The sequence below is a fragment of the Glycine soja genome, chromosome 11 (assembly GCF_004193775.1).
Source record: "Glycine soja cultivar W05 chromosome 11, ASM419377v2, whole genome shotgun sequence".
Taxonomy (NCBI): Eukaryota; Viridiplantae; Streptophyta; class Magnoliopsida; order Fabales; family Fabaceae; genus Glycine; species Glycine soja.
Genome location: NC_041012.1, coordinates 163,429 through 175,973, shown reverse-complemented (window position 1 = coordinate 175,973; position 12,545 = coordinate 163,429). Strand labels below are relative to the sequence as shown.

Here is a 12,545-nt window from a genome sequence, read left to right as displayed (position 1 = left end):
ATAATTAATTAGCACTATGGTGGAATGCAACTATTTTGTACAATATTGTTTAAAGTAAATCCGTATGTCCCTATATTTTTTGGGGATGTTCAAATAAATCCCCTAGGTCACATTAGTTTAAAATTTTCAAATACTGTCCCTACCACTAGAGCACCCTTATTTATTGTTTTCTTCAGGGCCCCAGTTAGAAGTTGTTAAAACCTAAATGAAGCACCGAGAGCTAATAATGAATCTATATGGTGGAGGGACCTAAAGAATGTATCTCAACATCCACAACAGGGGCAGCTGTTGAACGGTCCGATATCATGGAAGGTTGGGTGTGGGGACAAATTTAAATTTTGGGAGGATAATTGGACAGGGGGAGATAATCACTTACTAGAGAAGTATCATAGGTTATACACCATATCGGTTCAGCAAAATCAATTAATTCAGCATATGGGAGTATACAAAAACACAGGATGGGAATGGGATTTCAAGTGGCAGAGACCATTATTCGACAGTGAGATAGATCAGGCGGTTTCATTTATACAAGAAGTGGAGGGGTTCAGAATTCGGCCTGACATTGGTGACCAGTGGGTGTGGGAGGCAGATCCAAGTGGACGGTATTCGGTTAAGAGTGCTTATAGTGTGCTTAGACAGGATGTATCAGAGGAGGCCCCGGATGAAGAGTTCAAGGAATTATGGAAGCTTAAAGTTCCATCTAAAGTGGCTGTGTTTGCATGGAGGTTACTCAAGGATAGGCTACCAACCAGAGACAATTTGAGGAGGAAACAAATTGAGTTGCAGGATTATTTGTGTCCTTTTTGCAGAATAATGGAGGAGAGCGCAAGTCATCTGTTTTTTCACTGCAGCAAAATACTTCCGCTTTGGTGGGAATCGCTGTCTTGGGTGAATCTGGTGGGTGTCTTCCCACACCACCCAAGACAACATTTTATCCAGCACATGCATCAAACACATGAAGGATTGATGGCGACTAGATGGAAATGGTGGTGGTTAGCATTGACATGGTCTATTTGGAAGCACAGAAATAGCATAGTTTTCTCCAACAACACTCTCAATGCAAATAAAATGATGGATGAGGCAGTGTTTTTACTATGGACTTGGCTGAAACATTTAGAGAAGGGTTTTGCATCTCACTATAATCAGTGGTCTTCAAATCTTAGAGAAGGATTTCGGTGTAGTTGAGGATAGGAATCTAGGCCACATACTTGTATTAGTCTCATTATGTGGTTTACTTTCTGGATATGATCAACCAATTGCTTGATTTGAACTACAGCAGAGTTGTAATCTGTAATTTGTACCTTTAATACCTCTGGTACTCAATTAATTCAAATAGATTATTTTGGCTGATAAAAAAAAAAAAGTTGTTAAAACTGAAAACCAAATTACAAGCATCTAAACTCCATGTAGTACTAAATGGCAAGATGATTGTATATGAGGAGATATTTATGTGACACTTGTTAGAAAATTGGTTAAGGTGGTTTGGTCACATGTAAAGAAGGCCACTTGAGGCACTGGTGAGAAGAGTTGATTGCATGGTTTTTAACCTTGTGATAAAGGGTAAAGGGAGAACGAGAATAACAGAGGAAATTATTAAAAAGGGATCTCATGGTGAATAATATTCCCAAGAATATGATTTTTAATGGAGTCTAATGACATTGTGTGTTTCATGTGGGTGACCTCATCTAGTGGGATACGACTATTGTTATCTGTTCTTTAGTCCTTTTGTTCTTTGCGGATCTTATTTTTATGTAATGATATGCTTGTTGCTAACTGATCTTTGACTTTCTGCAGCTTGTAGAGAAGCTTCTCATTTCTGCTGTTGCAGATGCTGATGTTACTGTTCGGCATTCTATCTTTACTTCTCTCCATGGAGATAGAGGTTTTGATGAGTATTTGGCCCAGGCGGACAACCTGAGTGCAGTATTTGCTGCTTTAAATGATGAGGTAGAACTAGCCTAGATACCTTGTGTTGGGAAGATGCCATGCAAATTGGCCTTTAGATTTTGATTTCATGTTGTTTAATCTTCCATTAGGCTCTATTGGCTGATTTGTGTCTGGGGCTCTGGGCAGTTGTGTAGGATGTTTTTTATTTTATATTTTTTTTCAAGGGTGGTAATTGGATTTTGGGGAATTACATTTATCTGTTTTACTTCAGAAAATGTTGCATGAATATGCATGATGTTGGCACACATCTTTAAGGGCTCTCTTGTTGGGTTTGTTGAGTACCTTGATGTGTTTGATGGTGAAATTTTATCTTTTCCTTCATTTTTTAAATTATATTAAGTTTTTCTAATGTGTGCCTATAGGCACATAATGCGAAAGAATTAAATATACGCTAAAGGTTTTAAATTACTAAAAGAAGCAAGCATTGGATGATTTTTGTATTTTTGATATAGTAAATAATTTCTTTTTCAATAAAAAAAACTTTCTGTTTTTGTCTTCTTATCATGCGCCCATGGGCACACATTAGAAAACCCCAATTGCAATTTCAGTGTACTTGCTTTTGAACAAAAATGCACTATTCATTAATTAAAAAAAGTATGCACAGATTGGATATTCTACCACGGTTTTCCCCTAATGTGGTTGTGGTTATGATATCATCGTATGGTCTTGTACACTTGAGTAGGATCTTATTTTCCAGTAATTAGTTCTTGGAGCTCCATTTTACATCCTGTTGATATTGAAGAATCTAATTCTGCAGGATTTTGATGTTAGAGAGTATGCAATTTCTGTGGCTGGAAGGCTATCAGAGAAAAATCCTGCATATGTTCTTCCAGCTCTTCGTCGCCATCTTATACAGTTGTTAACTTACTTAGAGCAGAGGTAATGTTCAAGTGTTTATTTTATTGGTAGATAAAGCACATGTATGGAAATATTCATTGCTAATGGAGTGCATTGGTAGATTGAAGAACTCTTTTTATTACATGTCCATTTTATTCTCTTGCTGTGTCAGCAGTGCAGATAGCAAATGTAAAGAAGAAAGTGCAAAGTTAATTGGCTGTTTGATAAGGAATTGTGAACGGCTAATAATTCCATACATTGCTCCAATTCATAAGGTTTAGTTAGTCATGGTGTTAAGGATACATTCCTGTTTTATTTTATTTGGTATCTTAAAGATTTTCTGATTATGTCAGGCACTCGTAGCCAGACTTATTGATGTTAATGCCAATACTGGAACCATTAGTGGAGTCCTTGTAACCGTGGGTGATCTTGCGAGGGTGGTCAGTAAATTTCTCTCTTCTGGCATGCTTGTCTTTTATATTTATTGTTAACAAACTTATTTGGATTGTGGTTTTGTTTAGGGCGGTTTTGCAATGAGGCAATACATTCCTGAACTTATGCCTTTAATTGTTGAAGCTTTATTGGATGGAGCTGCTGTCTCCAAACGTGAAGTGGCTGTTGCTACACTAGGTCAAGTTGTGCAGAGCACGGGGTATGCACATGTTTGTTTTTGTTAGTATGTAAAAATAATCACACGACTTTTGTGTATCATTATGACTTTTTCTGTTGTATTTTTCCACTAATATGTTCAAAACTGTTAAAAAAGGTTAAAACTGATGCAGCCATGTGAAAATTTTCACATTCAAGATTTTTTTTGAATTACATATATAGTTTTGATTTGTAAATGTGTATGATTTTGAAAGTCAAGTCATATTTATATGAAGAATAAAATAAAGTTTGAATCAGATTTCCAAGTGATGTACTCACTTTTTTCTGTATTGATGTCGGTTGAGTTTGTTTCTGTTTTGACAGGTATGTTATAACTCCATATAATGAGTATCCTCAATTACTTGGGTTACTCTTAAAATTACTAAATGGTGAACTAGTATGGTCCACCAGACGTGAAGTATTGAAGGTGATGATAGTAATTGAGTAAATAATTCTTTTTTGATATAGGCATATGTATACATAAAATTTTACTTGGGTTTTGCTAGGTTCTTGGCATTATGGGTGCTCTGGATCCTCATTTGCATAAAAGAAATCAAAAAACCTTGCCAGGGCCTCATGGAGATGTTACCCGTCCTGCTAGCGATTCAAGTCAACAGATTCAGTCTATGGATGAATTTCCCTTGGACCTTTGGCCTTCTTTTGCTTCATCAGATGACTATTACTCCACAGTAGCATATTAACATTCCTTGTTAATAATGTTTGTTCTGATTTTTTCCACTTGTTTTGATATTTATGATATCTTCATTATGAATTCAGGTTGCGATTAATTCTCTCATGCGAATATTGAGGGATCCATCACTTGCTAGTTATCACTTAAAGGTGGTTGGGTCTCTTATGTTCATATTCAAGGTATGCAAGCATAATAGAGGCATTATAGTGCTTTCTTGTTATTTCTTTCCTCTTGTTTTCTGTGTGGCCTAGCCTAAGAAGGATTTATGATCCTCCTGATTTGTACTCTCTGGTTTCTTAATGAATACTTTTATGAAAAGGAAAAAAAAAAGAAGAAAGACTTGTTGTATCTGTTCTGTTTAGTTTACTTTCTTCCTGCACATTATTGGAATTTGTGCGCAGGCCCTGTATATGAGTGAGGAAGAGTGCGTTATTAGGCTTTAGCTTGAGTGGCTTGTTTGTTCGAAAATGCCTTTGCACTTTGGACTCATTGCTCTCTTGCTGATATATCTCTTGTGTCTAACCCACCGATGTGGCACTTGTTCTCCAAGACTACCCCTCTAGTCCTACTGGTTTGACCCAGTTGTGACTTGTTTTTAAATTTCTGCTTGGGTTTATTCTTCAAGTTTGGGCCTCGGTGGCCTTAGGTCTTGTTTTCATTTATTGCCTAGGTTTGTGCTCCTTTTTCTTGAATTTTAGAGGCCACAATTGTGTTTTCATTTACAATGCCTGTTTTTTTATAAAATTTTTAGGCTTTTTTTTTGGTTTGGGCTTTAGGTATTCCCTTGGATATAGGCTCTGATCCATATTAGAGTTTGTGTGGGGGGTCCTAGTCCAACAGTGAGGAAAGAGTGTGTTAGTAGGTGTTGGAGATCCCACATCAACTAGAGATATGGCCAATTAATATTAGAGCGTATCCTAGCAAGTATTGTTGGGCCTATTGTGTCACTCGCTATTGGGCTGCTATTGAAAGATGTCCAGTCCTGCAAACTTCATGTTCAAGATGTCCACTCCTCGGCGTGAAGGGAGTGTGTTGGAGATCCTGCATTGACTTGTGATAAAGCCAAAATATTGTATATAAGTGGGGGCAACCCCCACCTTATAAGCCGATTTTGTAGATTTGAGTTAGGCTCAAACCCACATTCTAAGAGGAGGCTTTAGCTTGAGCGACCTGTTTGTCCAAAAATGCCTTAGCACTTTGGACTCATTGCCCTTTTGCTTATATATTTGTCTAACCCACCAGTGTGGTACTTGTTCTCCTACACACATTAATACTAGTATTTGATTTAAGGATCTTACTAGTTTGATTTCATTATCTTGCAATGAGTTTCAGAGTTTGAGTTGTGAAACTGAAGAATATTAAGTTTTCTGTTTCATTAGTTGGATGTTGTTGAAGTACAGTCAGTTCCATATGTTACTGATATTCATTGCCAATATGGTTTGTATTTTTGTTTGTGAGGTCAGTCGATGGGACTTGGCTGCGTTCCATACCTGCCAAAGGTTAGCTCTTAGCCTTTCATTTGTAACAGACCTTACTTTCCAGTGCTTAAATGCTTATATTTGGCTTCATGCCTTAAGTACTTATTTATGGCATTTGAATCCATTTGAATTAGTTTTCATTTATTGTTTCGTGGCTTTTGCCTTCCATCCTCGTAGGTTTTGCCTGATCTTTTTCATACTGTTCGGACATGTGAAGATAGTTTAAAGGACTTTATAACATGGAAGCTTGGAACACTGGTGTCTATTGTGCGCCAGGTAGGTTTGATTGGCTTAAAAATATGTCCAATATTTGTATGATTATTATTCTACTGTGCTTAAAAGCTCAAGTATGATGTTGATTGTGCAGCACATTCGTAAATATTTGCAAGATTTGCTATCTTTAATATCTGAATTTTGGTCAGCCTTCACTCTTCCAGCACCAGCTCGTCCTGGTCCTGGCTATCCAGTTAGTGTTGCTTCTTCCCTGGTTTTGGAAAAATACCTAGGCCTATGAACATGTTTGTAGTTTATGATTATTATTTATTATTTTATTGGTTGTTGCAGGTTCTTCACCTGGTGGAGCAGCTTTGCTTGGCTCTTAATGATGAATTTAGAACATATCTTCCAGTTATTCTGCCAGGTTGTATTCAGGTCCTTAGTGATGCAGAACGGTGCAATGACTACACTTATGTTCTTGATATCCTTCATACCCTAGAAGTGTTTGGTGGTTAGTACTCTTTCCCAATTTCCTATAGCATATTGTGTGTATTTTTATTCAAGAGGATTGTGATACGGACCCAAAGAGGCCCACTATTTCTAAAGTGTTTTTTAGAAGGGCCAAAAGGTGTGATGCACCTAATCATAGCCAAAAAGGTGGGAATGGGGAGTGAGGGGGCCAAAACGTGATAACAGAATAATGGTATTTTAGTGGAGAGTGAGTGTCGGGTGGGGGGTGGAATTTTAGTGGAATTGGACCCTTGGGAGAGTTTAGGTTGCTCAAAGTGCCTAAGGAGAGTATTTACTGTAAAAAGTGCTATATCTCAGGATCTGGTCCTTAATCCCAGACCTGAATACGTAAATAATACAGTGCTAGCAATACACTCTTTGACACACTCCTCCAAACACTCTTTCTACTATTGGTTAAAATTTATTGGAACTATAAAATTATGGGTATCTAAGAAATGAGACCCACAAATTCGTGTTTTCTAATAAATGTGAGTCTACAATAGTGTGTTCAAAAGAGTGTGTTAGAGAGTGCAATCCTAACATTTCTCTTTATTCAATTACTTAATGGCACGAAACCCCCTCAACTCTTGGTCACCCTGTGCTTCCGATTAATGTAATCAACTCCCTAAACTAGTAAGGTCATGTAAAACTTACCCTGTTTCTACTCCGTATTCTGGTTTCAATTACTAATGGAATGGTGCTTGAATAGTTATTGATCTCAGATAGCGACACGTAGCTGCTATCTTTGAAAACGCTACAGTGGAAAGACCATTATTTTAAAAATTATAAAATAAACTAAATAGTTTATACAATTATTCTACACAAAAATACCAAAATTAAAGAAATTCATGATAAATAAGAAGTCATAGATTACACACATAATCACCATCAGTTTAGGATCAATAAGAACATAATAATGAAGTCCAAAAATGAAAGATGCTAGCAAAATTAATGGAAAGAGAACATAACACACCAGATAAAAATTAGCAGAATGTGAACTGCGAAGTCTAAAGGAATAAGAAAGAACAGAACATGAAAAGAAAAATAGTCCTGCAAAGTTTGAAGGATCAGAGGTCAAAATTAAGGTAACTTTTTGTGTGAATGGTCAAGGAAGAGGGGTTTGAAATCCTATTATGTTTTTTAAACAAAATATGCATTAAAAAATGGGGGAGAAATTACAATTTTACTTTCCAAACCATAAACAATGTTTCAGGTGTCAAAATGGATTTTTGAAATTAATATCGTAGTAGCTCTGAGGGCGAGCCCTGGTGCAGCGGTAAAGTTGTGCCTTGGTGACTTATTGGTCATGGGTTCGAATCCGGAAACAGCCTCTTTGCATATGTAAGGGTAAGGCTGCGTACAACATCCCTCCCCCATACCTTCGCATAGCGAAGAGCCTCTGGGCAATGGGGTACGAAGTTTTTAATATCGTAGTAGCTCTGCTTTAGTGCGCAAAAAGCCACGATGGCCACACAATACTATTGAGTTTGACTACTATAGGTGCATGTGACCTGCAAATGTTTGAAATAGACCTAAAATTCTGAAGAAATAAAATTGTGAGTGCCCGTGTACCACTACTGTTAAAACCAGCTTTTATATGTTCAATTTTTTGGGGGTAATATCATATTAGTTTACCGTGCTTAATGAAATTATAGCATAAGTAATTGTCATGGCTAGGAATGGCAAACTGTGACAATTTTTTTCTTGGTCAGGGACTTTGGATGAGCATATGCATCTACTTCTTCCTGCTCTAATACGATTGTTTAAAGTGGATGCCTCAGTAGACATAAGACGTGCTGCAATTAAAACTTTGACAAGCCTGATCCCTCGTGTTCAGGTTAGTTACTGTGCTTGCTTCTATTCACCTTCAGTTTTTAAAAATTGACTTGTTTATGCTAGGCATTGTGATATTTTTACTTTTCATGTTTAGTCTTTGATTGTTCTAGTCCGTGTTATTTGATACTCTTCCCTTTTATCATCAGGTCACTGGTCATATATCTTCTCTTGTGCACCACTTGAAGTTAGTTTTGGATGGGTGAGTATGAAAATTCTGAAATTTCAAAATATATGTGTATGTATCAGATTGTCCTTCCATCCACTGAAATTCTTTTGATGTAATAATGAAAGTTAATATAATTATTTGTTTTTGCAAGTGATAAATAATTATCAAGAGATTTATGTAAAAAAAAAATAGGGAACTGTGAAGCAAAGGTTTGCAAATCCATTGAATCATTGCCATTCAATATTTGTATTTTAATCAATTGGTGGATTGTGCCTAAATGAATTGCTGAAACTCCCTAGCAGCTTGTTTTCCAACACTGAGAAAATGATGTACTATGAGGAGATAACCTTGTTACCAATGGCGGAATATTGCAGAAGGCCAAAGTTCTGCCATATAAACATGCGATTGCGGCTTATGGCACCGCCATAGTGGTGCTCCCTTCACAAATTGCCTATGGTGGTTGGCAAAAATCCATAACTCTATTCTGCCATGGCGCCACCATTTAACAATAATGGGAGATAATATTTATCATTAATTTTGATTTATGAAGCAATTGTAAATTCTAACTTATTGTTTGCCATTGATGATTTATGGGTTTTGCTCTGGGATATCTTATCCCTGGATGAATTATGGCTTTATCTTTTGTAGTAAATTTTGTTTCCTTGAATTCTAAGTTCAGGTTGCTTGTCTTTATAGATTTAAGGTCCTTTGAGAAACCCATATTAATCATGCCATCTGTCTTAGGGTTGACAGCTTGTTATTGAATGCTGAATATTGAGAATTTTGAGATTATTCTTTGCCTTTTTTTTTCTTTATCAACTGCTTATAGTAGTCATGGATGATAAAAGTTTGTCTTTCTTATCTGATTGGTACTTGCCATTGAAACCAACTTAAAAACTACTCCCTCTGGTCCTTAATACAATGCACTTTGGTCATTATCATGCGGACCAATAAAAATAGTTAATTCAGTTGATTTTATTGATATTTTTAAAAAATGTTACTAATGTACCAATTTTACCCTTATTAGTAATCATTAACTTGTTATGGGTGATGTGAAAACATTGAAGTCTAAGACAAATAGTATTATGCACCACTATTGATAAAAAACACAAATACTTAAGAGTATTTAATAAGGATAACTAGGGAATTTTTTTTAAATGCTTCATAGGAATTGCAAAATGCCTTAAAAAAAGACCATCAATTTCTTCTAAAAGGTGTCTTATATTAAAAGGACTGGAGGGAGTATTTTAGAATTCCATGAATAATTTGAGTTGCTCAATTTTCTCCTTTAATTTATGCTATCATCGTTTACATTTTTTTACCTGATCTGGTGATCCCTTTCAAATATCAATTGTACTTATGTCTTACAGGAAAAATGATGAGCTCCGAAAGGATGCTGTTGATGCACTTTGTTGTTTGGCTCATGCGCTTGGCGAGGATTTCACAATTTTTATTCCATCAATTCACAAACTTCTACAAAAATATCGCTTGCGGGTCTTGAATTTTTCTATCTTTATTTTCTTGTTGATATCCCATGGTGTGTGTGTGATATTAAATATTTTGTCTTACAAGTTTCTAAAAGTAGCATTCTACTGCAGCACAAGGAATTTGAGGAAATTGAAGGGCGTTTACAGCGACGGGAGCCACTTATTCTTGGGATCACAGCTTCACAAAGACTGAACAGACGGCTTCCTGTTGAGGTCATTAGTGATCCTTTAGATGATGTGGAGATTGATCCTTATGAAGATGGATCTGATGCTCACAAACTTAGAGACCATCAGGTACCCTCTTGTGATGAGTTGTAAAGTTTTTTGTTCTTTTATTTTGGCCTTTAACCCCTGGGAAATCTACCTACTGGCTGCTGACTACTGAGCATGCCTCCAGTGACTTTTGAGCCAAAGTTTAAACTGACCAAAGAAAGTTTGAATATTGACATGTTAATCCCTGTTGACTGCATGTTAGGATAACAATTGGTCTGATGAACATTAGGCTTGATAATTTACATTTTACATATTCAAATAAAAAAGAATTGAAGAACAGAATGCAGGGCCACACAATAATCTCTCTTCTACTAGATTGAGATTTTATTTGTTGTAAAAAAAGATATTTTTTAATTAAAAGATGCTTCTAAAAATTGAGATAATTAATCGAGATTTTTTTATAAGGAAATATTCACCAAGACTTATAGTGTTTTTTCCAAAAGCTAAAACTAGTAGCTTCTGTAAAAAAACAAAGCTATATCATCAAACCATAATTTTCAAACCTTATCCAATGCACCCTGAATAGTTAAATGAAACTTTCATTTCTTCAATGTCTATGTATATTGTTGAGAAAAACTCTAAGTCTTGCATTGGCTAGAGATAAGGTCACAATAGAATATATAAGTGGAAGACAACCCTCACTCTATGAGCTAACTTTTGGTGTTGAGTTAAGCCCAAACCCATATTCTAAGATGGTATTAGAGCATATCCTAGATCCATTAAACGGGCCATCCATCATGTCATCCATGCACCAAGCCCAATAGTGCTTGAGCATGAGGGGGTGTGTTGAGAAAAACAAGTTCCACATTGGCTAGAGATAAGGCCACATAGAATATATAAGTAGGAGGCAACCCTCACCTTATGAACTAACTTTTGGAGTTGAGTTAGGTCCAAATTCACATTCTAAGATATATAAAGATAATTCCATATGTGGTAATCACACACATTTCTAGTAAATATAATTAATATGAATGCTAGTCTTATGATAGGAAATATACAACTCATTAGGATAGAGCTTTGTTTAGTTTGTAATGCTGCAACAAATCATTTGTCCTGATTCTATTAAGCTCTATTTTCCTCATGAACGATTGCACATTAGAGTTTTACCTTAGATTTGCATGTTTGTAGTATTGGGAAATGGAATCTGGAAATGAGATTTACAGATTTACAAATATACGGTTCAAAGGGGTCTCAGCTCTGTAGTTTTCATTTTTTCTATTGGTGGCTTGAAAACTTCCATACAGGTTAATGATGGTCGATTACGGACAGCTGGGGAGGCTTCTCAGCGAAGTACTAAGGAAGATTGGGCAGAATGGATGAGGCATTTTAGCATTCAACTTCTAAAGGAGTCTCCTTCCCCAGCCTTACGAACCTGTGCTAGGCTTGCACAGTTGCAGGTTCCATTGACTATGGATATTATTCATTGTGGCATTAGTGTTTTCCTATCTGACTTTCACTTATTGTCTCTGAATTTTACAGCCTTTTGTTGGGCGAGAGTTGTTTGCAGCTGGATTTGTCAGTTGTTGGGCGCAGCTAAACGAAACTAGCCAGAAACAGCTAGTTCAGAATCTAGAGATGGCATTTTCTTCTCCAAATATCCCCCCAGAAATTTTGGCAACACTTCTTAACTTGGTATATCTTTTCATCTTGGTGAATATATTGAATCTGTGAATGTGAATTTTGACATCTGTTTTATATTTACTTCCTAAAGATTATTGATTATTGGATATATCTGGTTACAAAATGCCAAAGATGAGAGTTTACTTGAAGATGTGTAACTAACACATTAGGACAACAAGGAATTTATAATAGTTTTGATGGCGATCTTATTCTATGAGTGCAACTATTTGCTGCTTTTGACTTCACAATTTGAATCATATACTCCCACATTACTGATTTCCCCCCTGACTCCTCTTAAGGTTTTGTGAGATTGTGCAAACCCCCCTATTTTTTCTACCCCTATGTTAATTGCCCTTAATTGTTTGAAAAACATTACATTGACACCCTTTATACATTACACTGACCCCTTTAATTGTTTGAAAAACATTACACTGTGTCCCCTCTACAAGGGAGGTTTTGTAAACATTAAAAAAGCAACTAGAGTTTGTGCAATCTCACGAAACCTCAGGGGTGTAAGTGTAATTTATTCTTAGAAATAAGGGGAGACCATAAAAAGCTCTTGGTGAAACCATTAAAAAGGCATTGCTGGATCCATATAGCTGATCCCACCTATTGGGAAAGGGTTTGGTTGTTTTTCTTTTTAAATGACTTTTGTTCTGGAGGGATTTTTCTATTGATTTTTATACCAAACTTGCATTTATCTGGAAAATATTTTCTATCAAGTTGGGTTCCTTAAAAACAAAGGTGAAGGGTTAGACTTAGTTCATTTTTTTTATTTTTTTATTATTTTAAAGATGCATGGAGACGGATGAAATTATGGCATTTTGCTTCTTTTT

General features: G+C 36.1%; 1 protein-coding gene across 1 annotated transcript in view; it reads left to right on the top strand.

Moving 5' to 3' along the window:
• Positions 1 to 12,545, top strand: part of LOC114374728 (serine/threonine-protein kinase TOR-like) — a 39,841-nt gene that overhangs the window by 7,975 nt on the left and 19,321 nt on the right. Inside the window, exons 11-28 of the mRNA XM_028332399.1 lie at positions 1,795 to 1,947; positions 2,705 to 2,826; positions 2,960 to 3,059; positions 3,138 to 3,224; positions 3,306 to 3,436; positions 3,757 to 3,859; positions 3,939 to 4,121; positions 4,210 to 4,302; positions 5,587 to 5,622; positions 5,779 to 5,877; positions 5,969 to 6,067; positions 6,166 to 6,328; positions 8,040 to 8,164; positions 8,310 to 8,362; positions 9,700 to 9,823; positions 9,928 to 10,110; positions 11,334 to 11,486; positions 11,569 to 11,721. Coding sequence (XP_028188200.1) covers positions 1,795 to 1,947; positions 2,705 to 2,826; positions 2,960 to 3,059; positions 3,138 to 3,224; positions 3,306 to 3,436; positions 3,757 to 3,859; positions 3,939 to 4,121; positions 4,210 to 4,302; positions 5,587 to 5,622; positions 5,779 to 5,877; positions 5,969 to 6,067; positions 6,166 to 6,328; positions 8,040 to 8,164; positions 8,310 to 8,362; positions 9,700 to 9,823; positions 9,928 to 10,110; positions 11,334 to 11,486; positions 11,569 to 11,721 — 2,160 coding nt within the window. The remainder of the gene's footprint in view (positions 1 to 1,794; positions 1,948 to 2,704; positions 2,827 to 2,959; positions 3,060 to 3,137; positions 3,225 to 3,305; positions 3,437 to 3,756; positions 3,860 to 3,938; positions 4,122 to 4,209; positions 4,303 to 5,586; positions 5,623 to 5,778; positions 5,878 to 5,968; positions 6,068 to 6,165; positions 6,329 to 8,039; positions 8,165 to 8,309; positions 8,363 to 9,699; positions 9,824 to 9,927; positions 10,111 to 11,333; positions 11,487 to 11,568; positions 11,722 to 12,545) is intronic.